The sequence below is a fragment of the Sturnira hondurensis genome, unplaced genomic scaffold (genome assembly GCF_014824575.4).
Source record: "Sturnira hondurensis isolate 20B ecotype Veracruz unplaced genomic scaffold, ASM1482457v3 Scaffold0001221, whole genome shotgun sequence".
Lineage (NCBI taxonomy): Eukaryota > Metazoa > Chordata > Mammalia > Chiroptera > Phyllostomidae > Sturnira > Sturnira hondurensis.
In genome coordinates, this window is record NW_028073852.1 from 5,614,896 (window position 1) to 5,638,993 (window position 24,098).

A 24,098-nucleotide genomic window follows, 5' to 3' on the forward strand; every position below is an offset into this window, starting at 1 on the left:
CTGAGACCAACAAATATAAACTGCTTTTATTGTTAAGTATTAAGAACAGCTCAGACCGTATAATGATAGTTGTTTATAAGCTGTGCTGAATTTCAGCTTCTACAAGAATTGATTTTGAACTCAGTCACCCTTTGAGAGAAGACATACCAGCCCGCATGATTTCGTCGACCAGGAGGATGTTCGCAGCAATCACCGTGCTGAAGAAGAAGACGACAGGGTGAGTAAAGCCCGCCCACTCGCTCTCATCTTTTCCCCACAGTGATCTCCACCTTCCACGGGTACTTCGTTCTTCAATGATGTTGCGAGGTTTTATGAGACACGTATTTTAAGTGCAAACAGCACCTTTGTATTATCATTTCTTTTGCTGATAAAGTGGAGGCCTGATTGTATTTTCCAGCAAAACTGACCTCGTTTTTAGCACATCATTTGATTTTTCCCTCTATGCATGCAGTAAGTACTATTTCAGGACAGTCCTTTCTTCCCCTTCTCCTCAAATAAACAGAAAGAATAACATTTCCTAAAGCTTACACTCCTAGAATTAAAACATTAAAGGGACCGTAAAATGACAGAAGCCAGTTGTAATAACTCAATACTAGCCCTGGCTGGTGTAGCTCAGTGAATTGAGCGCGGGCCTTCGAACCAAACAACTGCGGTTCGATTCCCAGTCAGGGCACGTGCCTGGGTTGCAGGCCAGTTCCCAGCAGGGGACGCACGAGAGGCAACCACACATTGATATTTCTCTCCCTCTCTCATTCCCTTCCCCTCCAAAGGTAAATAAATAAAATCTTAAAAAAAAAAAAACCACGCCTTTTCCCACATTTAACCATTTTTCCACTCTAGGGTGGCAAAAACAATAGGAAAAAAATGTCCCCAAAAGTCTTTCTCTTTTATTTTATTTTTTAAGATGTTTTTTATTTATTTATCTTTAGTCTTTCTCTTTTATTAATGCAAACTTACCAAGAGTGAAGTAGTTGTTTTTTCACACAATAATTATCCCAAACTCCTGCATCTGCGGCTACCATTGGCTCACCTACAAAGTAAAAAACACACTACTTGAATACCATGTGTTGATACATTGTTAATATTTGTTGCATATTCTAACAACAGCTAAGATACCACCAAAACCACCATCATCACGATCACCACCGACCCCACTCTGTCAAACCCAATGGGCGACTCTCAGGCCTCACCCGTCTGCAGCACTTACCACAGTGGATCACGGCCTCCCGACTATCCTTCCCCCACCCGTCTCCAGGGACAGCACATTCTCGCAGCTCCTTTTCCGTCTGCTTTGCTGGTCCTTCCTCCTCCCCACTGAGCTCCTCCTGCTGCAGCATCTGGTGGCTCGGTCCTGGACTCTTCCCTCACTCTCAGCCTGGGTGACCTCAGCCAGTCTCTCAAGCTAAACCATCTACACCCTGATGGCTCTCAGGTTTTTATCTCCAACCCAGAGCTCCTTCTTGAGCTCCAGACTCGGATGTCCAACCCTCTATTTTACTTGGAAGTCTGCACTACTTCACACATACTCTGCCCTAGCTCAGTGCTGATCACCACCCCCCACAAAACCTGCCCAGGCTCCTCCGACGGCAATCCCACCCTTCTAGTTGCTCAGTTAACTCCTCTGCACAGAGTAGCCGGTGATCCTTTAATTAGTCCGTGTCACCCTCCGCTCCGAATTGCCCCCTCTCCTCTACGGTAAAGCCAAAGCCCTCAGACTGGCCCGTCTGCCTGTATAGTCTGACCTCCTGCTACCTCCCTCACCTCCTTCCTCCTGCTCAGAATTATCGGACAGTGACTTTTCCATGGGGTCGTTCCCTCTCCCTAGCATCTTCCCGCGATTGCCCCACATGGCTAACGCCCCCCAACTTCCTTTTTCAATAGGCAAGTTCGCAGTCCTCATTCCCAGTGGCCTGCCCTGACCATCCTCTTTAAACTGGAACTTCCTCCCCACCCTCGTGAGCTAGCATTCACAATCACCCTTACACTGTTATTTTACTTTTCAGAGAATGCATTACTTTAAAAAATGCTAACAAACGTATTTATTAAGGTTATTCTTTATTGTCCGCCCCCCCCACTACAACATGAGCTCACAAGGGCAGTGATTTCTGCTGTTTTGTTCTGTGTGAATCCCGAGAGTCAAACAAGTGTTCAGTGACTACTTCTTAAATGAACAAACACTTAGCAAAAGTAAACTAAAAGGCACACAAATTTTAAATATTAAAATCCAAAATCCCCACCCACTTCCTGTAAGTTCTGGGTCACTATACTATACCCTTTTTCTCTATTAAGCAGCTCATTTGTCTTCCCTTCCTTACCTGTATTCAAGTTGATGCCAATGGGTTGTTTGGATTCTAAATGCTCAGACTGAATTTTCACTAGTGTTTCCTGCAGGTCATAACCAGAATTCTGAGCAAGAACCTTCAGAAAGGAAAGGAATAATAAGTATATACGTAGAATACCTCCACATGCATCTGAATGCAGAGTATGAAGAAGGCGCTGCTTTCTAGTCTTGTGAAGACACATTCACTATATACTAATCACCTCCTTTGGAAGAATTTCATTCCTAATCTAAAATTATTATTTTCTATACTAGCATTTTTATATCTACTTAAATACTTTCCCTATGCATATCACATAGATCCTGAGGGGGCATTAGAGTTGCCCCATGTCCACCCCATTCAATTAATTTCCCTCCTTGCAAAAGATTTTTAAAAAAACATGAAAGGAAGTAGAATGGTATTCTTGTTTCTTCTAGTCCCTCTAGCCACATGTCTTCCAATTTTTTTCTGGGCACTTGCAAAAAGAAAAAAATATTTGCAGCATCTTTGTTCCCTTCATCAACATGAGGAGAGCCACAACCTGTGACAACAGGGACAGAGATACCTGCTCTCCGAACCAGATTTAACCTGCTCTATGAACCAGGTTTAACCTGCTCTCCAAAATAGGTTTATTTGCATGCGGCCCCAACCAACCGCTGATGAGTAAAAAGGTATGACCAATGCATACTAGGTTTACCAGTCTGTGTCAACTCTAAGATCATTACTTATTGACTTTGCTGCTTTGAGCAAAGGAAAAAAACAGATTTCTGAATCAGAAAGATTCTACAAATCATGAGTAATTTTAAAGTAATTATCAAAGAGACTTTGATAAGTAATTATCAAAGAGACTAGCATTACTAGTAATGTTTTAATTCATGGTTAACAGCATATTTGAAACAGTTTTTCTGCATTTCTAAGTGGTTCACAACCAGATTAAGGCAAAGGAAAAGAAATGGTAGATCTCTGTCCTTCTGCTGATACATGAAAAAAATCTGGTTGCTCTTCTTTTCTAGGAATTACGATGATAATGAAATGCAAGCTAGTATTTAGGAGTGTTAAATAGCCTGAAGTTCTCACTTTGCACCATTTAAAGTGATAATACTTTAGATACCAGCAACAAAATAAAGGTCTACATCAAAATCTAATTAAATCTTAAATCCTAAAATTTTTCATTATAAGTAGTTAATCAAGAAGCATGTTTAAAGAAAACTTTTGGAGTTACTTCAACTTTGGAATTCAGAGAATAAAGCAAGGAGGTAATTTGGCTATTTCGTTCCATGGCTACAAGGATTCTGAGCTGTTATTCCAAAAGTTTCCCTGCTGTAAAATATCTTAGACAAAACTACGTTAGGAAATGCAAATAAAAATCTGTCCTCTACTCTGTTAACTGCTAGACGATATCAGCAATTCATAATTAAACACCTTATGTCTAACCAGCTGTTCTTGGGCCATTCGGTTAGTGGTACCTTAGGAATAATGAGTAAGGCGTCAGCAAAAGCTTGGACTCCAAGACGAGCTCTTCCTCTCACACTGTGCTTGTGCGCACTGAGGGCTTCGGCCATTGCCACTTCCATGGCACCCGCTCCTGGAAGCACGCAACCTGGGTGGGCGGGGAACGATGGGCAAAACACACCACACAGAAAAACTGGAGAAAAATGCAGCTAGCTATTCGAGTGTGTTTTATTATCTCGTCTACATCTAAAATATATTTAAATATACACAGAAATAAAATAAGTTGCATAGCTCAGCGATTGCTCAGATGTCTTATGAAGCACCCTGAAGTTATACAACATTAAATAATTGAGCATGGTAGAAACTGGCTACAAATAGCTGATTTCATTGTTTATCCCCCGGCAAATAAAAGTAGACATTTCCTCTACCTTCACCATACTCCTTTATGACTACACTTACAGTGTAGTTATTTATAACCTACAGTGGCAGGTAACTAAATGCAATATCTAACTTGGAAATTTGAGGGGGGTGAGACAATTAGGCCCCGGTTTTGGGGAGGCAATTTGTTTTTCACAGGCAATTCTCTGGATTCAATGACGTATCCGTTCTCTGTACTCTGCAGCACTCAGACTGCTCCCTGGTGGGGGGGGGGGGCGGGGACTAGCTGTTCTTATTACTCTAAGGCAAAAGCCCTAGTTAAACACATTTTTGTATCAGGATATGACATTTATTCCTGTTCGTATGATTTTATAAAGTTCATGGCTCTTTACAAAAACTTGCTTTGGAATCCTCCATCTTTAAAACAAAACAACACACACTCACAGATCTCCCCTTCCCCCCACACTATGTTTTAATGACCATCCCCTTTCTCTGCTCAAAAGACTTGTCTGTGCATCGGCCACTACATCCTCACCTCCCTCTGACACTTTTTAAAAGGTCCTTATTAAGTATTAAATACACACAAAAATACTTATATGTATAAGGGATAAAGAATAAATGTACAAATGAATGCACTCATCTACCTACCACCCAGCTTAAGAAATAGGACATTATCCCTAATTTTGAAAATTTCCTGATCCCACTCCCCGGGGAAAATGCAGCATATCTAAGTTTGTGGGATGCTACTGAGGCAGAACCTGAAGAGAAATTTTTATCTCTGAACGCCTACGTTAGAAAATAAAAAGGGTCTCAAGCCAATGGCCTCAGCTTCTACCTTATTAAAAGGAAAAAAGAAGGGCAAACTAAACCTAATACATAGAAAACAGTAAAGATCAGAGTGGAAATCAATGAAATAAAAATGACCAATGTCAGAAATGAAAAAGGTAATCTCACTACAGATTTTACAGGTATTATAAGAATAATAAAGGAATATTGTGGGCAACTTTATGCCATTAAACTTGAAAACCTACCTCAGGGATTGGCAAAGTTTCTATATGTTAACAACTAATAATCAGAAATTGAAATTTTATAAATACTATGTACAATAGAACAAAAAATCATGATATAGGCTAAACCTGAAAAAAAAGATGTATAAGACTCATATGCTAAAAGTTATAAAATACTATTGAAATAGGTTCAAGAAGGCCCAAATAAATACAGCTATACCATGACTCAGTAATGTTAAGATATCAGTTATTCCCAAACCGATCTACAGGTTGAGTGAAAATCCAATCAAAACCCTAGCAGTCTTTTTGGTAGAAACTGACAAGCTGATTCTAAAATTCCTATGAAAATGCAAAAGATTTAAAAGAACCAAAATAACTTGAAAAAAATAAAATTAAAGGCTTAACATTACTGATTTCAAAACAAAAAGTGACAGTAATCAAGACAGTATGATGTTAACACTGAGAAAGACAAACATCAATGGAACAGTGAAGAACTCAGAAAAAAAACTCAATAAATACGGACAGCTGATTTTCAACTAAGACACAAAGGCAGCTCTGTGGGTGAAAGGACAGTCTTTTTAATGAAAGCAGCCCTGGCTGGTGTGGCTCAGTGGACTGGGTATCAAACCAAATGCTTACGGGTTCAATTCCCAGTCAGGGCATATGCCTGGGTCGTGGGCCAGGTCGCCACTAGGGGGTGCGCAAGAGGCAACCACACATTTATGTTTCTTTCCCTCTTTCTCCGTCCCTTCCCTCTCTCTAAAAATAAGTAACTAAATCTTCAAAAAATATTTATTAAAAACTAAGTGTTTGAAGGCATTTTTTAAAATTAGCCAATTCATTTTTTTGTGTAAATTCTAAGAATCAGGTAAACTACCAAAGGCTACATGCCTAAATCATGTATGTTGATCTTGTTGTAAAAATACTGCTAGCTTTTTAAAAATGACTACAAAAAAAAGGCAGTGACCCTTATAGCGAACCCATATTTTTTCAACATAGGAACCGATGTGTTTTCTCCTTTTCAATAATGAAACCTACGTAACTGATTATATCCTTTTATATTCTAGCAGCTTAAATATTTATAGTGACTATTATGTTTGCTACACAGCATTTAAATTCTTTTTTCCTAGGTTCCAATTTTCCATTTCAGCTTTCATTTTACCATTATTTCACATCTATCTTTTTACTTATTAAATAAATCTGGCCTCCTGTTTATAAAGTTTATTACTCAATTTTTTCAAGATATAATTCACACACAATAAAATTCAGCCTTTTAAACTTATAGTTTACAGTAGTTTTTAGTATATCCCATGGTTGTGCAACCCCTATCTAATTCCAAAACATTAAAAAAAAGACTCTGTACCCATGAGCATTCATTCCCTACTTCCCTCTTCCCCAGCCCCTGGTAACCACTAACCAACTTTCTGTCCACATGGCTTTGCCTCTCCTGTTGACTTCATAGAAATAAAGTCACATAATATATAGCCTTTTGTGTCTAGACTCTTAGCATAATGTTTCGAAAGTCATCGTGTTGTACCATACATCAGTATTCATTCCTTTTCGTGGTTGAGTAATACTCCACTGAATGGACATACCACCTTTCGTTCATCCATTCATCAGCTAATGGATATTTGGATGGATCACACTATTTGGTTACAATGAATAGTGCTATTGTGAATGTTAGTGTACAGGTTCTTTGTGTGGGCACATGTTTCCAACTCTTGTGTGTACCTGAGAGTTGGTCTGCTGGGTCAGACAGTAAATCTGTAACTTGCTGAGGAACTGCCTGTTTTCCAACAGTTCCCACCGGCAACTGTATACAGGGATCAGCAGAAGTAACACCTGCCTGAGTGTGGTTTGTAGGGCAATAATATAAGTGCAATAACTTGCAGTTTTAATTTGAACACTCCACCTACAATGTCATATGGTTTGCTCGGGTGTGATATTGTTATGTTACAGAATTACATGCTGAAGAGTGTAACAAAAGGGGGAGTTATCTGTGCGGGCCCTGTATATGAGGACTCCCACATTACATCGCCCAGCTCTCCGACGACAGCCACCCTAACGTGCAGTGCTCTCTCTTCATGGTTTTGATCTTCGTTTCCCTAATGACGAAGGAGACTGCGCATCTTTCCATGTGCTCGTCATTCTACTTTCAACACGTGTGCTTTCCTGAATTATCTATCCTAACTCCTTTCAGAAGGAAGCAGTTTATAAAGTATAAATAAATGATACATGTTGATATTCTTCCCCAATCTTTTTTAGTTTTGACAATTACAGTTTACATTCAGTATTATTTTGTACTAGCGCAGCAGTTAGACAAACATATACTTTATATTGCAACTGAGCTAATGGACTAAGTTCTAAGTAGTAAAAGCTTTCCATGGTTTTAAAAATGAAAATTGATACTATAGTATTAAATGGAGTGTTTTTTCACTTTATAAACAGAATATAATTTAAAAAGCAACATACTATTAAGAATATCCCAAAGGGAAAAACATTCACAATCCAAACTATAAACTGTCCAAAGTGAAATGAGAGAACAGTTACCATTAATACCTTTTAAAGTACTATACATACCATAAGAGATTTAATACCACTTTAAAAGTACGGAAGGGTCATATCCATCACAGAAAGAACCTACCATCCTCAATGGCGTTTTTGACGGCACGAAGCCCGTCCCTCACGGCGTCTTTGATCTGTGTCAGAGTGTGCTTGTTCGGTCCCTTGACCACCAAGGTGACAGAGCGAGGGTTCACACAGTCCTCAATAAAAGTGAACTTCTCTTCACCCTAAAGGATAATACAAGAGGACATTACTTTCATACGTATTGTCATTAGGCAGTCAAGACCTTCAGTTTATAGTATTAGAACCCAATCTTCACATGGATTTTTCTTGTCAAGCATAACTAAATACACGTTCAAAGCAGTTAAGTTATATTTGAACTCTTAGCAAACATTTGGGTAAACAAACTGTAAAATCTATCCTGTGGATTATTCAGACCTCAAAATGTACAGCCTAAATTAAAAGGTTTAGTATTTAAAAGTGTTTTACTACCCACTTTATAACCACCACCCCCAGAAATACTCACTAACACGTGTTCATACACAAGCCCAGCGTGTCCCAGGCAATCTATGCTGAGGTCTTCCAGGGAGTTCACCGCTACCCCACCGCAAGCAAGAGAGAGTCTGAAATCGCAGAGATGCCAACACAGCTTCGGTTACAGAAAACACAAAAACAATCTCTTAAAGGGGAAAGGATACCTAACACACAAGACTACATCGCCACTGGATTATATTGCTTTTAAAATCTGTTTTAAGAAGATGAAAACCTTCCTTGTATTCCAAGAAAGGTCTGAGGTAGGTTAATCTTGATGTTTAACAGTTTCACTATTCACTGAAATTAAAAACAAAATTTGAAATTTGTATGCTACTATTTTGCTCAACAATGCCTACATATGAGCTAAAAGGAATACATACGGGATAATTTCCATTTACTCTGAATAAACCTAGCACACATAATCATCTGCGCGCTTACCTTTCCATATTCCTTCGTTTGGCTCTGCGAAGAGCCACTATGCCGTGTTGTGCAAGCGTGTCTAAGGAAAACGGATCGATCCCCTACAACCAGATTAATACAGAAGTTACCAGCATGTTTGAAGCCAGTAGTTCTAGGACTTTTTGATCTCAGCACAGTTTCACACACTTAAAAATTAAAGAGCCCAAAGAGCTTTTGTTTATATGAGCTGTATCTGTAATATTTGTCATATTGTAAATTAAAATGGAAGAATTTAATATTTACCAATCCATTTAATATAGTAAGAAATACATTTATGTTAACATAAATAACATTTAAATGAAAGTTTGCAATAGTTTTTTTTTAAACAAAAAACACAGTGAGAGTAGCGGAGTCACTGTTTTACATTTTTAAATCTTTCTAATGTCTGTCTGAAGAGCAGGCAGCGGAGCCTCCTATCCGCTTCTGCATTCCATTTGGTGAAATATGTTGGTTTGGCTAAAGTATAAGAAGAAAGCCTAGCCTCACAGAAACACGTACTAGAAAAGAGAGGAATATTTTAAAGGCCTTTTCAGATAAATGCAGATATTCTTCTTCGATAGGAAAATTCAACAAGTGGTTAGTTTCAATGTGGACTATGGAACCATATCAATAACCTTTCCACACTCTCTCACGTTAAAATCCATTTGTCCACCTTGCACTTTGAATTATTTACTTGTGCATATTTTGAAAAATCATGCATTTTTAAGGCCTTTAGAAAATAATGGTTCACTAAGTAAACCATTACTTACTGCTCTAGGCAGTAAGCTCTGCCTAGAGCTCCCAAATGTTGACACATTTTATAGTTATACAATATCAAAAATATCACCTTTGCTAATATCATCACTAATAACACCAGAAAAATCTTGTAAATATTGGAAAGCTATCAAACTCACAGTGGCAGATACAAGTTTTCCAAAATTCTAATTTTTGTTTGAAGGCTTAAATGCTATCATTGGCAACAAATACTGTCAGCAGTTTGCCTTGAAGTGACAAGATAGATGTCTCATTTTTGACAAGAACCTACCAAGTACCCACGTATAAATATAGTTTGTCTGTCAGTCACTCTTTCAAGTAAAAATGGCATTGCATGAAAGAAGTGGCCAGTTGAGCTTAAAACACAACTACACAAGAGCTTCCTTCGAGACGCATTTTGATACACTGCGCGTGCTTACTTCACGTTTTGTCACGAGGAATTATCTAAGGGCCAACATTGAATAACATCAGTAAGTTTCGCCACGGCATTGACACACCCTTAAAGGCGCCTGCCTTTTCCCTCCAACAGCCCGTGTGCGCCCGAGTGACGATCCCGAGCACGAGGGCCACCAGCACGGCTGGCGCGGCTGCTTTCACCTGTGCCGAGGCGCCCGCCAGTCTGCCTACCACTGCTCCTGCTTCATCAGTGCAAACGTCAGTGCAAGGTAAAAAGCATTATTATGAATACTATGAAAATAGTTTTGACCTCATAAACTCCCTGAAATGGTCTTAAGGACTCCTGGGGGTCCATAGACCACACTCGGAAAAACAATTAAGAGTGCTGGCTGCCGTGGCTCAGTGGACTGAGCGCTGACCTGCAAACTGAAAGATCGCTGGTTCAATTCCCAGTCCGGGCACAGGCCTGGGTTGTGGGCCAGGGCCCCACGAGGAGGCGTGCAAGAGGCAACCACACACTGATGTTTCTCTTCCTCCCTTTCCCTCTGTCTAAAAATTAACACATAAAATATTTTTTTTAAAAAGAAAAACACAGGGCAGGGAATATAAAACAAAAAACTGTACTTGAATAAGAATTTTTAAAAAAGAATGAAGAACCATTTACAAACAGTTAAAATCTAAACTTTTTTCTCACCTTTTGATTAATGACAACAAATCCTCTGTTGGACTGAGTACAGACTTTGCCTTTCAGGTCTATTATTTTTTGGACTTTATCGTCAATAAATTTTCTTTCAGCTCTTACCAAGTTCTCTTTTTCTTCTGCAGTCTTGTAAAAGAAACCAGAGCTTACCTCTCTAAAAGATTAATAAAAACAAGCTAGTAAAGGTAGTGAGAGGAACAGGAAAAGTTAGATGTTTACACTAAACATTTGAGAGAAAAGAAAAATTTTAAAACACTTTTAGAAAAAGACAATTTCAAAAGTTATAAAGAGTAGACCTAGCTGGTGTGGCTCAGTGAATTGAATGCTGGCCTGCCAACCAAAGGGTCACCGGTTCAATTCCCAGTCAGGGCACACGCCTGGGTTGCAGGCCAGGTCTCCAGTGGGGGGCATGTGAGAGGCAGCTACACAGTGATGCTTCTCACCCTCTTCCTCCCTCCTTTCCCCTCTATAAAAATGAATAAAATCTTACAAAACAAAACAAAACAAAAGCTAGAGTAAATGACCTACATACGTTTTTTCATATTCTAGTGATACATTGCAAGTAAGGATAAATGCATCTTCTACTCGCTTCTTCATTTCTGGATGGCGGGCACCATGATCCAAAACTAATCCTCTTATCAACCTATTAAAAACATGTAATGTTTCTTTCTTTGAGTATACACTCTAAAACTTGGTAAACAATCAGAATCACACTCTGTAAAGTCGCAACACAACTGCCAGGCCACACACTGTTTCCTTGCACCAACTTGAACCCTAACACATAATTAGTAAAATTAGAAATGATAACTTGCTCTAACACACTGTGACTGTTAAAGTCTCAGTGAAATCAACCCAGAATTACCCTCTAAATTATGTGCTCAAACAAATGACACAGCTGATCAAGTAATAAAAGGTAGGCACACAATGAGTTTCTTAGGAACATTTGTTCAAAATAATTATGTGAAACAACTAAAATGTTAAGCTAGATGTCCAACAATGAAGCATTGTTCAGCAAATAATGGCCCGCTCTTTCAGTCACGAAGACTACGTAACAGCACAGAAAAACATTTACAGGGGTAGCTGATAAGCACTCAGTGACGAACTGCACATAAAACATGACGACAGCTATCCTTTAAAACAGGACAAGCACCTTGCCCTACCCAGGGGCTAAACTGGTCGGAGCACCGTCCTGTACGCCAAAAGGTCGTGGGTTCATTTCCTGGTTGGGGTGCACACAGGAGGCAACCAATCCACGCTTCTCTCTTACGTCAATGTATCTGTCTATCTCTCTCTCTCTGTATCTCTCTCTCTCTCATTTCCTCTCTCTCTAAAAGAATAAACATATCCTCAGGTGATAATTTCTTAAAAAATAGCACCTGGGCATTGAAAAGAAAAAATGTGAAAGGAAAGTAAAAGGGTAGGATTATGCTTGAGTGGTTAGGAATATAAAAATATAGATAATGTTGGGGGGATCTTTTTTCCTCTTTTCCAAATGTCCCTTCAAGAGTGAATATCTCTATAACTCTTTAAAAATTCATTTATGCCCAATGAGGGGATGTCATTTCTACTTACGAATCTTTCATAACCAATATTTGTTATGCACTAAGGAAATAATTTCCAAACAGTTAAATATAATTATAAAGAAGTTTTTGAAGTTTTGATGTAACTAGATTACTCCTAACTCCCAACTTAACATGATGCTGTTTTATTTAGGAAGAAACGAGCAAACTACATGTTCAATATTCTTCACTCTTCGAGGCTCCTTCACTCTCCCCTTCCCCCACTCTCAGCAAATGACCTGGTTTCTTTAAGAAAAAGTGAAATGCTGTGCCATTACTACCTCTACCAAACCGTCTGCACTTGAACCCAAACACGCTGTTAACTGACAATGACCTGTCCGAAGGTTAGCTCTCGGAGGTTAACCCCCTCCTGTCCACCACGCCCCACTTCCCCATCCGCTCCTGCACTGCTCCCTGGCCCCCGCATCAAGTCTTTCTGCCTACAGGAGCCTTCCCCTCAGGATACACACCTGCCATAATAAGGCCCATCTTTAAAACAAAGGAGTCTTTCTGCTCAGCCCCATCCTCACGTTCCCTCCAAGCCACACCACCAGTTCTCTGCCGGCTTTTATAGCGGAACTCCCGAGTCGTCTCCATTTGCACCCTCACTTCTTCCCAAACCATTCTCTCGTGAGCCCACCTTCAATCTGATATTCACACCCACCCCTTTACTGAATCAGCTCTCATTAAAGATACCCCAAAGACCCACAAGTGTTTTCCAAATCTAACAGTTAATTCTCAGTTCACAATAATTTGCTCGAAATTCCTGCAGCGTGTACCACAGCTGATTATTCTCTCCCTGTTGAAATGCCCCCTCTCTCGGCTCTCCCTCCACCGCACTGACTGCCCCTTCTCAGTCTCCTGTGCTGAACGCTCCTTGTCTTTCCAATTCTAGACAGTGGGGCTTCCCAAAGTTCCCAGTCCTTAACACCGCTTCTTCCTCTACCTGCATTTACTGCCAGATGACCTCATCGACTCTCGTAGCTTTACGTCACCCACTCACCGACTGACTCCCAAACGCGTATTCCAGTCCAGATCACCGTTCTGAACCGCAGACACGTTTCTCCAACTCTGCACCCAGCCTCTTCACAGAGATCCCTACCGGGCCCCCAACACACAACACCCCCCACCCCTGCTCCGCCCAGTCTTCTCCATCCCGGGAAACGGCACCTCCGCCTTTCCAGCTGCTCCTGTAAAGACATCGCTGACTCCTCTGTTCCTGTCACATTCTGTGTCAAAACATTAAGAAATCCTCTTGGGGACTTCTGCCAAGATGGAGGCATAGGTGGAAGCACTGTGCCTTCTCCCACAACCAATTTTGAATACAACAAAGGTTTGGAGAACAAAGACACAGCCGAAGAACAGAAAATTGAATTATACAGAAGTCCAACAACAACGAACCATTCAACCAGGATGGTAAGAGGGGCGGAGCCAGCAGCAGAGCAGGGTCGGGCAGGAAAGATCCCCAGACCTAGGCGCGCAAGTGGCCCAGACCCAGTCAGGGTGTAGGGCAGACTGACCGCGGTCGCACATTCATGCACAGTGAGACGGACCACGCAGGCCCCAGGGGGCGAGGGCTGAGGGCAGTGGCACACTCGTGTGCAGTGGGACAAAACTCGCGGGCCCCAGTGACAGTGACAGTGGCAGCTGCCGCACCTGTGGTGGCGGCAGTGGGAGGCAGCAGACGGGACACCATTGCTCCTCTTTGACCCCGCCCCCACATACAGCATCACAACCCAGCGACTTAGTTGCCCTGCTCTGATGAACACCTAGGGCTCTGCTCCTCATACGTAACAGGCACGAACAGGCCAAAAGATGGCTCAAGAAGAACTCAAAGTCCCAGAGCCAATAACTCTAAGCAACCGAGAGATTGCCAGCCTCTCAGAAGCACAATTCAAGACACTATTTATCAGGATGCTCACAGAACTCGTTGATTATAGTCACAAATTAGAGGAATATATGAAGGCTAAACTAATTGAAATGAAGGGAGATGTCCAGGATACCAATAGCGATGGAAAGGAAACTAGGACTCAAAGCAATGGAATGGACCAGAAGGAAGAACAAAACACCCGACCAGAAAGGAATGAAGAAATGAGAATTCAAAAAAATGAAGAGAGGCTTAGGAACCTCCAGGACATCTTTAAACGTTCCAACATCTGGATTATAGGGGTACCAGAAGGGGGAAAGAAACAGCCACGAGTGGAAAACTTATTTGAACAAATAATAAAGGAGAACTTCCCCAGTCTGGCAAAGGAAATAGACTTCCAGGAAATCCAGGAAGCTCAGAGAGTCCCAAAGAAGTTGGACCCAAGAAGGAACACACCAAGGCACATCATAATTACATTAGCCAAGACTAAAATGAAGGAGAGAATCCTAGAAGCAGCAAGGGATAAGGGGACAGTCACCTACAAAGGAGTACCCATCAGACTGTCAGCGGATTTCTCAAAAGAGACCTTACAGGCAAGAAGGGGCTGGAAAGAAGTATTCCAAGTCATGAAATCCAAAGACCTACAGCCAAGATTGCTTTATCCAGCAAAACTTTCATTTAGAATGGAAGGACAGATAAAGTGCTTCTCAGATAAGGTCAAGTTCAAGGAGTTCATCATCACCAAGCCCTTATTATATGAAATGCTAAAGGGACTTATATAAGAAAAAGAAGATGAAAAATATGAACAGTGAAAGGACAGCAAACTCACAGTTATTAACAACCACACCTAAAACAAAAGCAAACCAAGAGGACAGCTAGATCAGGAGTGGAACCATAGAAATGAAGAACACATGGAGGGTTAGCAACAGGGGAGTGGGAGGAGGAGAAGGGGGGAGAAGGTACAGAAAATAGCATAGACGGTAGGTAGAAAATAGATAGGGGGGAGGGCAAGAATAGTAGGGGAAATATAGAATCTAAAGAACTTGAGACACGTGGTTATAAACTAAGGGGGGGGCAATGGTGGGGGAGGGAGGGTGCGGGTGGAGGGGAATGAAGGGGGGAATAGAACAACTGTAATGGTATAATCAATAAAAATATATTTTTAAAAATCCTCTTGGTCCTTCTCTCTAAAAACATCCTGACCTAAACCATTTTCATTTCGCACATACATCGCAGAGGAGCCCTCCCTGGTTCCTGGCCTCTGTCCCGGCAACCCCACATGACCCCACAGCGCACTCTGCACAACAGCCATAGGGTCCTTCGGAAACGGAAGTCGGAAACGCGCTGCCCTCAGCAGTGGTGGGCTGATTCGGACCATTCCTACTGCAGAAAACAATACTGGGTTAAAAACAACAAAACAAAACAAAACAAAACAAAAACCCTCTAAAATACCAGAAAGCTATATGCTAGTGATGAGCTACAAGTAATTTTCCTTTCAAAACTGAAAAGAAAACAGAAACCCTTAGAGAACTTTGGGATCTCATCATAAGGTCGCTTGACAGTTCAGGCAAATCTGAACTTGGGTTTCAATGGCCTCTCACGGAGAAGGGAACAGAATTGAGAGGTCAGAGTTCACCCAAGGTGCAGTCTCCCAGAAGGTCCTCCTCCCGTGGGAACCCAGTGGGTCATATACTCAGGGCAGAAATCAGAAGGACAAGAAGAAGCAAGCAGCCCTCACGTGGACTGGCCGTCAGAACCCACCACCACCGGATATTCCCAAGGAGCCTCGAGCGGTGGGTTTGGTTTAAAGCAGTCCCGGAGCCCCCGCAGCCTCAAACGCGGCTCCTCTGCTCCGAAAGCACCCGCCTCCTAGGCCGCAAACTGTTTCTACAAAGACTTTTTTCAAACACAATGAATGGCACATACAGAAACAAAGTGTGGTGAGTAAGAACCAGCAAAACACAATAAACACCATAAGTAGACAAGGCAGACTTTAAATACTGTAATTAGCAGACATGAACTATATGCTTAAAGAAATAAAACCTAAGTTTGAGAAGATATGCAGGGAATGGGAAACCACAAACAGTGACATGGCAAATTTAAGAAAGAACCAAACAGACCCTCTATAAATAACTAAAAATATACACACATATATTTACTGATGAAATATGATATCTGGATTGGCTTCAAAATAATCCAAGTTTGGGACAGGGAAAGGAAAAGGAACATATAAAGGGAAATAAGATGAGCTAGATTAGCTACACACTGAAACGGATACAAGATGAAGGACAGGTACGTGAGTTCACTCTTCCCTTCTCTTGACTGTTATGCGTGTTTCGGACCTTCCGTGACAGAACACTCTAAACGAGTGAAGTCCCAAATCAGCACGAGGCGCCTACTCTGAGCGCGTGCACGTGCAGGTGACGCTAAGCGCACGGCCCCTCTTACTGACCTCTCACCTCCACTTTCCCCTGACTCCGCTCTAGACACGAGGTAACAGCCCAGCACGTGTCTGCCTCGGGCAGGGCCTCTGCAGCTGTTGCTGCCTCTGCCTAGCAGACCCCTCTTCCCGCTGCTCACAGGACTGGCTCCCCTATTTCTTCAGAGACCCCTAGTTCTCTAGTTCAGTTTCGTGTCAATGGAACCGTGCACACGCCCACATACACAGGTGCTCCAGCCTCCTCATAGCATTTGTTACCACTAGTTTGTTTACTATCTCCGACTAGAAATGTAAGCTTCTTGGAGAAATTCTGTTTTGTCTACTTTTCACTTCTAGTACCTAAAACAAGGACTGGCTCTGGTAAGGATCCAATTAACATATGTTAATGAGTAACTAATGAAATTAATGAAAGAATATCTGAAGATAGCCAAATAGTCTAGAGTCTACCTCTCGCCAGAATTTATGTGACTTACTTTGTGTCTGTGTCTGATTTGTGCTTCATCTCCATGATCTCCACCATGAAGAGGTCAATAGGGTGCCCTGGTCTCCTAACAGCCAAAACAGAGTCCACCACGGCCTGAAAGGGAAGTGAATGGGAACAGGGAATTATTCGGGCTACTGAAAAAACCCACTGGCCCAAGTAATCTATCACCAGACTAAGCAGACAAAGGGCCTGAGGTTCCCAAACACAGGGCCAGGCCGAAAAGTGCCAGTTGGTCACTGGATGTGTCATTACAGCCCAGGGGCCTTCAGGGATCTGTAGGTACAAACCCTTTCTTTCACAGATAGGAAAACTGATACAAGACTTTAAAGAGTCACAGTCTTAAAACAAGGTCTAGCCAGCAGTAGCAGGACCAGAACTAGAATCCAGGCCTCTGGAACCGCCAGGCCACTGCTCCTGCCACTACAGCGACCCTGGCCAACTTCCCCACCGAGGACGCCTTCGGAGACGAGGCGGAGACCCAGCAGAGGGGTAGTGCTCACACCTGCTGTAACAACAGGAAAGTCACCAGTCTTGTGTCGTACCATTAAATACACGTGTGTGGTTTAATGTGGAAATAATGCTTTTCCCCAGAAATCCTAAAGTAAAAACTGACACTCCAGAGGGATGTGCCTCACTTACTCTGCCAAATGTCCCCAGGGATAAGCAACCTGAGAAGTATAACACAATGCTACTTAGCCCAGAAAGCAATACAAAAATGACTACAGAAATTAAGTGCAATAGCACAACCACCCTAAAATATAAATAAAGCAACAACAGTATCTCAGAAAAGTTTACTTAATGTAACAAAATATTTGGCTTTGGAGCCCACTAGGGAATGATGAGAACATCCTGGGTAAGGAGAGTCCCAGCGTTGGTGTAACCCCGGGAGAGAGTGGGGCTCTGAGCAGAGGGCATGAGGGCCCTGAGCCACTTGGTTCCCGGGTTCCCAAAGCAGGAAACGCAGCAGAGGCTTTGCTGGGCTCTGCTCCGCATGAAACTGCCTGCTTTTAATCTGCTCTCCCAACCAGCTTCTCCTACAGGTAAGGAGAATTGCCCAGAAATGGCTCAGGTGTCCAACCCACTTGGTGTTTACGTTTCTCAAAGTAAATCAGCATGACAGCACCCTGATTTACATGTCACTGTCTTAAGAATGTGGTTAGGAACTCAGCACTCCTGATACATTGATACATTCAAGTTTCAGAAACCACAAAGCTAAGCAGCAGTGCTACCACCAGACTGCAGCTCCCCGATACAGGCTTCCCAAAATCCCCGATCTTGTCCTTATAGCACCCACATTCTACGTGTAGAAGTGACAAAACAAACGTGCCCTGCCCAGGCGTGAGGACTGAAAGAACCACCGCGCTGCTCCGAAGTGGTCCCCCAACGCACAGCACACCGCCCACCCAGCTCCCCCACATGTCACCTCGCACGGTGCACACGGCCCTCTAGGTTGAAGAGACCAGTACATCACCCCCATGTGACACTTCCGTAAAAAACTGTACCTACTGTTCTGACAAATCAAATCTAGTCAGTAAGCAAGCCTAGAAACATCTGTTCATCTTACGTATTTTATGATTTATTTTACGTTCCAAAGAACCACACGCAATAGTTGATTATCTTATAGGAAAAAAATCGTATGTCAAGCTATACTCTTTCTAAATACGTCAATTTAATCACAGACCTCTGTTAACACATCAGCCAGTTTAGCATGAACTTTAGTTTGCAGAGATGTGCGAGCCACATCTAAGAGGAAGTCTCTTTTCATCTCTTTTTTCACTTTAATTTCTTCCAAAACTTCAAGTGCTTTTTTCTTTGCAGCTTCAAATCCTTCCGCTATTATTCTAGGGTGCAGGCCCTAGTAAAACAACATAAAACTAAATTATAAAGTGAATCACGCAAAGTAAAAGTAACCATCCTCTCCTACTAGCAGGGATATCTAAAAAAAGGAGTATCACTCACATCAATGCCACTAAATATAAGTGTATGTATGTAATTTATAAAGCAATTTTTCATTGCTTCGTTTTTCATAACAGTCTTACAATTTTTCATTTTTCATTACAATCTCAAACTCACAGAAAAATTCTAAGAACGAAGAAAACGACGTAAGTTCTCTGGGTTTGGTCTGAGAACCATGGCCCTGTTGCCCCGCGGTGCCCTCGGAATGGGCACGGAAGTCCTCTCACCGCAGAGGCAAAGAATCACCACAGCCTTGGAGGAAACTGGCAGACAGGCAGCACCTTCATTCAGTGCTCGAGGTTAGTTAGCATCACGGTAACGGGACAAACGGACACGTGCCTTGAGATACGATGCACAGGGACACTACGGCGCTGACATAGCACTCCCGCCGAAAGCGTATCACCCGAGTCCCATCTGAGGAAGCCAATCCAACCCAAGGGACTTTCTACAAACTAACTGGCCTGTACTACAGAAATAACGCTGTCGTGAAACACGAACAATGGCCCAACATAAAGGAGACTAGAGACGTGACGGCTGAAAGTAATGCTTGAACTTGGATTTCCTTCTGCTGTAAAGGACACTATTGGGACAAGTGATGAAATCTGAATAAAATCTGCATCAATGTGTCAGTGTTAATATCAATTTCCTGGTTTTGACCACTAGACTGAATTATAGAAGAGAATTACCTGGTTTTAGGAAATATGCACTGAAATATTTAGATTGTTGTATCTCCAACTTACTCTTTTTTAAAAAAGATTTTATTTATTTATCTTTAGAGGGGAAGGGAAGGAGAGAAGGAGAGAAATATCAATGTATGGTTGCCTCTCATGAGTCCCCTGCTGGGAACTGGCCTGCAACCCAGGCATGTGCCCTGACTGGGAATCGAACCGTTATCCCTTGGTTTGCAGGCCCACATTCAATCCACTGAGCTACACCAGCCAGGGCTCCAACTTACTTTTTTAAAAATTTTATTAATTGCCCTGACTGGTGTGGCTCAGTGGATTGAGCGCCGGCCTGTGAATCAAAGGGTCACTGGTTCGATTCCTAGTCAGGGCACGTGCCTGGGTTGCGGAGCCAGGTGGGGGCAGGGGGCATGTGAGAGGCAACCACACACTGATGCTTCTCTCCCTCTTTTCCTCTCTCCCTTCCCCGCTCTCTACAAGTAAATAAGTAAAATATTTTAAAAGATTTTTTTGTTTTTTATGAGAGAGAGAGAGCATGCAATTGATTTGTTGTTCCACTTCTTACTAATACATTCATTGGTTGATTTGTGTACGTTCAACCCTGACTAGGGATTGAACCCGCAGCCTTGGCATGTTGGTTAACAACTGAACTACCAGCGAGGGCCTCTGCAACTTATTTTATACCATTCATAAAAAAACATGTACATTACAACAAGTACAAACACACATATATACATTTATTTATCTGAGAAAAATGTTATTCTTTGGGATATTCCTGTAACTTTTCTATAGGTCTGACATTATAACAAAGTATTTTTTTGAAAAACAGAATTGTTTATTCTGAAAAGTAATTCACAAAATTATTGAAGCTGAAGCTAGGTCTAACTCATGACCTCCACTCCTTTACACTAGTCTTACAACAATTCTGAAAGTTGACATGCACTGAGCACTTGTGTCAGGCACTGCTGTACGGAGCTCTACACGTACTGTTTACGTCAGTCCTCTTGGCACAGTGGGGTGTGGATTGCCGTTATTACCCCCGTTTCACAGATGAGGAAATTGAGGCCTCGGGAATAACGTCATTTGCCTGGATCAGCCAGCAGTTAGGAAGGGGAGCTGGGACTGAAACCCACAGGCCTGACTTCAGAGTCTGTTGTGACCCATCGTCAGCACGTTCCCCGGTCTAGGACCTTGAACCCTCCACCCGGACTACTCCAAAAACCTCCAGTCTTGACTCCCTTAAAACTGTCCCCCAGATATTTTTATAAAGATTTTATTTATTTATTTTTAGAAAGGAAGGCGGGGAGAGAAACATCAGTGTGTGGTTGCCTCTCACGTGCCCCCTACTGGGGACCTGGTCCACAGCCCAGGCATGTGCCCTGACTGGGAACTGAACCAATGACCCTCTGCTTCAAAGGCCAGCACTCAACCCACTGAGCCACAGCAGCCAGGGCTCACTCAGTAGTACGTTAATGCAAACAGCATTCTTCTGGGGTGGTGTGCTAAATGCCCTCCATGACCTGGCTCCCACCTGCTTCTCCAGCCTGCTCACCACTGTCCGCATCACCTCAGACTCCACCAACACCAAACTTTGTGTAGCTGTGCACACAGTGTGGCTCCTCGTCTCGCGGCCTCTGCGCACGTCGTTCCTTCCTCCTGCAACGCCATTCTCCTTGCCCCTCGCTCTTTCACCTGGCTCACTCCTTCTCATCCAAAGGATGAGCCCAGGCCTTATTTTCTCCAAAAAGTGCTTCCCAACCCCCCAGACTAGGTTAGGACACGCCCCCCCCAGTGTTCAGGTGACACCCCACGTCTAGCTCTGCTGCTCCACTGCCACGCAGTTTCACAGGTGTGTCAAGGTCTGCCGGCGTCCCCCCTTCCCAAACTTCTCTCCTCCCAGCCCAGCCCGAATTTGTTGAGGTCTGCCTCTTCCTCCAGTGCTTGAGAGGAAGCTGACCCTATCCCTAACTCGGGGCGGGGCGGGGGGGCAGGCTCCCCATTAGATTAAGTCAGTTCCTCTAAAGATTGTGACTGGTCTGGGATGACACAAGACCAGTGTCGGCCCAATCACATGAAGTGAGGTCTTATGCTCCGCAGCGGGGTGAACGGCACCTCCCTCCCTCTCCTGCCGAGCATCACTAAGGGGAGAAGGTGGTCCTGACTTCCTCTGACAGTCTTACAGTCTGGGTGCAAATGAGCCTTATGGGAAAACAGCAGGATAAGTAGGAGAGCTAAAAGAGAGAGGGGACCCGCGTACTTGATAACCGACTGAATGTTTTAATCAACCGGCCCTGGAAGCTGCCTTATCGCTCTACATCCTGCTGAGGCAGATAATTTCTTTATTGTTTAAGTGATTTCTAGTCAAGTTTCTACTGCTAACAGGCAAAAGCATCCTTAGTGAAATAAGCCGCAGGTACTAAATTAATAGACAGTTCCCAATACTAAATGAAACACAAAGAAGTAATCATTTTACCATTTTGACCAGGCTGTGCTTTGCTGAAATACTCCTGGAAAGAGAGGATAATTCAAATCCTTAGAGAAGACAGAGAAGTAAGGCCAAGAAAAGAATACAGGCTGAACAAAAGCAAAGAGGTAGAAATATCTGTAATGATTTTAGAGGCTAGAGAATGGAGGAGTCTGGCTACAGCAGACAGTCTGTAAGGGAAATAAAACTAGAAAGGCAGGTAAATTCACAATGTAGGAAGCCTTCAGCAATTTCTCTCCAAAAGCAAAGCCTTCAGTAAATGGTGTCGGGAAAACTGGAAAGCCACAGGCAACAGAAAAACTAGACTGCTATTTGACACCATACACAAAAATTAACTCAAAATGGATTAAACACTTAAATATAAGATTTGAAACAATAAATCATACAGAAGAAAACACAGGCACTAAACTTACAGACCTTTGACTCAGAGAGGCTTTTTTGAACCTGACCCCAAAGGCAAGGGAAGTAAAGGCAAAAATAAATCAATGGGACCACATCAAACTGAAAAGCTTCTGCTCAGGAAAAGAAACTCCCAACAAGACAAAAAGGCAAGGAACCGAATGCGAGAAGACGTTTGCAAACAAACCTCCGATATGGGGCCAGCAAAATATAAAAAATATATTTTATTTTATATTAACAAATATAAAACTAGCAAAATATATTTTGGGGCTTTGCCCAAAATATATAAAGAACTCACACAACTCAACAACAAAATGACAAACAATCCAACTAAAAATGGGCAAAGGACCTGAACATTTTTCCCAAGAACACATAAAAACAGCCCAGAGACACGAAAAGATGCTCAGCATTGCCAGCTGTAAGGAAAATGCAAATCAAAACCACGGTGAGATGCCACCTCACACCTGCCAGAACGGCTGTTATCACCGAGACAGGAAGTGATGTGCGTTAGAAAGACGTGGAGGAAAAGATGTGGTGAGAACGGAAACTGGTCCAGACCCTACGGAAAACAATATGGAGGCTCCTCCAACAATTAAGAACAGATGCTCCATCCGACCCAGCAATCCCCCTTCTGGGTGTCTGCCCAGAACACTGAAACCATGCATTCTTAAACATGCAGATGCCCCCAAGTTCACTGCCGCATTACTCACAGCAGCCCAGACTTGAACACGACCCCGAGGGGACTGGATAAAGAAGGTGGCAGATACAAACCATGAACACTGCTCCACCATAACAAAGGATGAAATACTGCCATTTGCAGCAACATGATGGATCTTGAGAGCACCTTACTAAGCAAAACAAGTCGGGTGGAAAAGGACAAGTATGATTCCACTCATATGTGGGATATAAAACAGAAAGCAATAAACAAACAAAGCAAAACAAGAACTCTCACAGACACAGACAACAGTATGGCGACCACCATAGGCAAAGGTGGGTGGGGAGAGGGTGGAGGGGGCCAAACATGTGGCGACAGGAGACTGGACTTGGGGCGGAGGGCACACAGGGCACTAGGCAGGTGACGGACTGTAGAAGCGCACGCCTGCAACATACAGTGTCACCTCAGTGAGCTTAATTTTAAAAACAGTAAATTTTTCCCAGTTATTTTTTTAAACCATAATTTGTTTTCAACTTTCTCAGTGATGTTTTCTTTCTTAGGCCTTTAGTCATGGGTACATGGCTCATTTTTTATCTTTTTAAATATCTTAAATTTTAAATTTTAAAAACAGCTATATGATTCCAAATAAAAGAATCATTAGTTTGGCTAAAACAGTTCATTATTATTGTCATTTATAATGTCAAAAATATTTTCATATTAACCTTTGCCCTCCAAAACTAAACCATTTTACTAGTGTAAAAAAAGTCAACTTTCCATGCAAAATAAAGCACCATAGAGATGCGAACTCTACGAACTCCAGTACCTCTGAGATGTACAGATCGGCCTGCTTCAGCAGCTCCCCGATGAGCAGGACGTTGGAAGTGGTGCCATCTCCTGTGACGTCGTCCTGGGCCGTGGCTGCTTTCGCGATCAGCGAAGCTGTCGGGTGTTGGATTTGCTGGGAAAAGCAAGCAACCAATTTAAAAAGACAGAGGGAAATGCAGAAAT

At 42.5% G+C, this 24,098-nt stretch overlaps 1 protein-coding gene across 3 annotated transcripts in view; it reads right to left on the reverse strand.

The window, feature by feature from the left end:
* CCT6B (chaperonin containing TCP1 subunit 6B) overlaps positions 1–24,098 on the reverse strand; it is a 26,635-nt gene continuing 2,537 nt past the window's right edge. The window contains exons 3-14 of one of the 3 annotated variants that reach the window (XM_037066527.1): positions 23,914–24,048; positions 18,594–18,767; positions 16,902–17,005; positions 11,095–11,205; positions 10,557–10,716; positions 8,693–8,775; positions 8,247–8,343; positions 7,800–7,947; positions 3,785–3,918; positions 2,316–2,418; positions 958–1,030; positions 2–197 (exon numbers count right to left, since the gene is read on the reverse strand). In XM_037066527.1, coding sequence (XP_036922422.1) covers positions 125–197; positions 958–1,030; positions 2,316–2,418; positions 3,785–3,918; positions 7,800–7,947; positions 8,247–8,343; positions 8,693–8,775; positions 10,557–10,716; positions 11,095–11,205; positions 16,902–17,005; positions 18,594–18,767; positions 23,914–24,048 — 1,395 coding nt within the window. In that variant the 3' untranslated portion in view covers positions 2–124. Of the gene's footprint in view, positions 198–957; positions 1,031–2,315; positions 2,419–3,784; positions 3,919–7,799; positions 7,948–8,246; positions 8,344–8,692; positions 8,776–10,556; positions 10,717–11,094; positions 11,206–16,901; positions 17,006–18,593; positions 18,768–23,913; positions 24,049–24,098 lie in introns of all 3 variants that reach the window. The other 2 variants (XM_037066543.1, XM_037066535.1) reach the window with 2 other exon arrangements.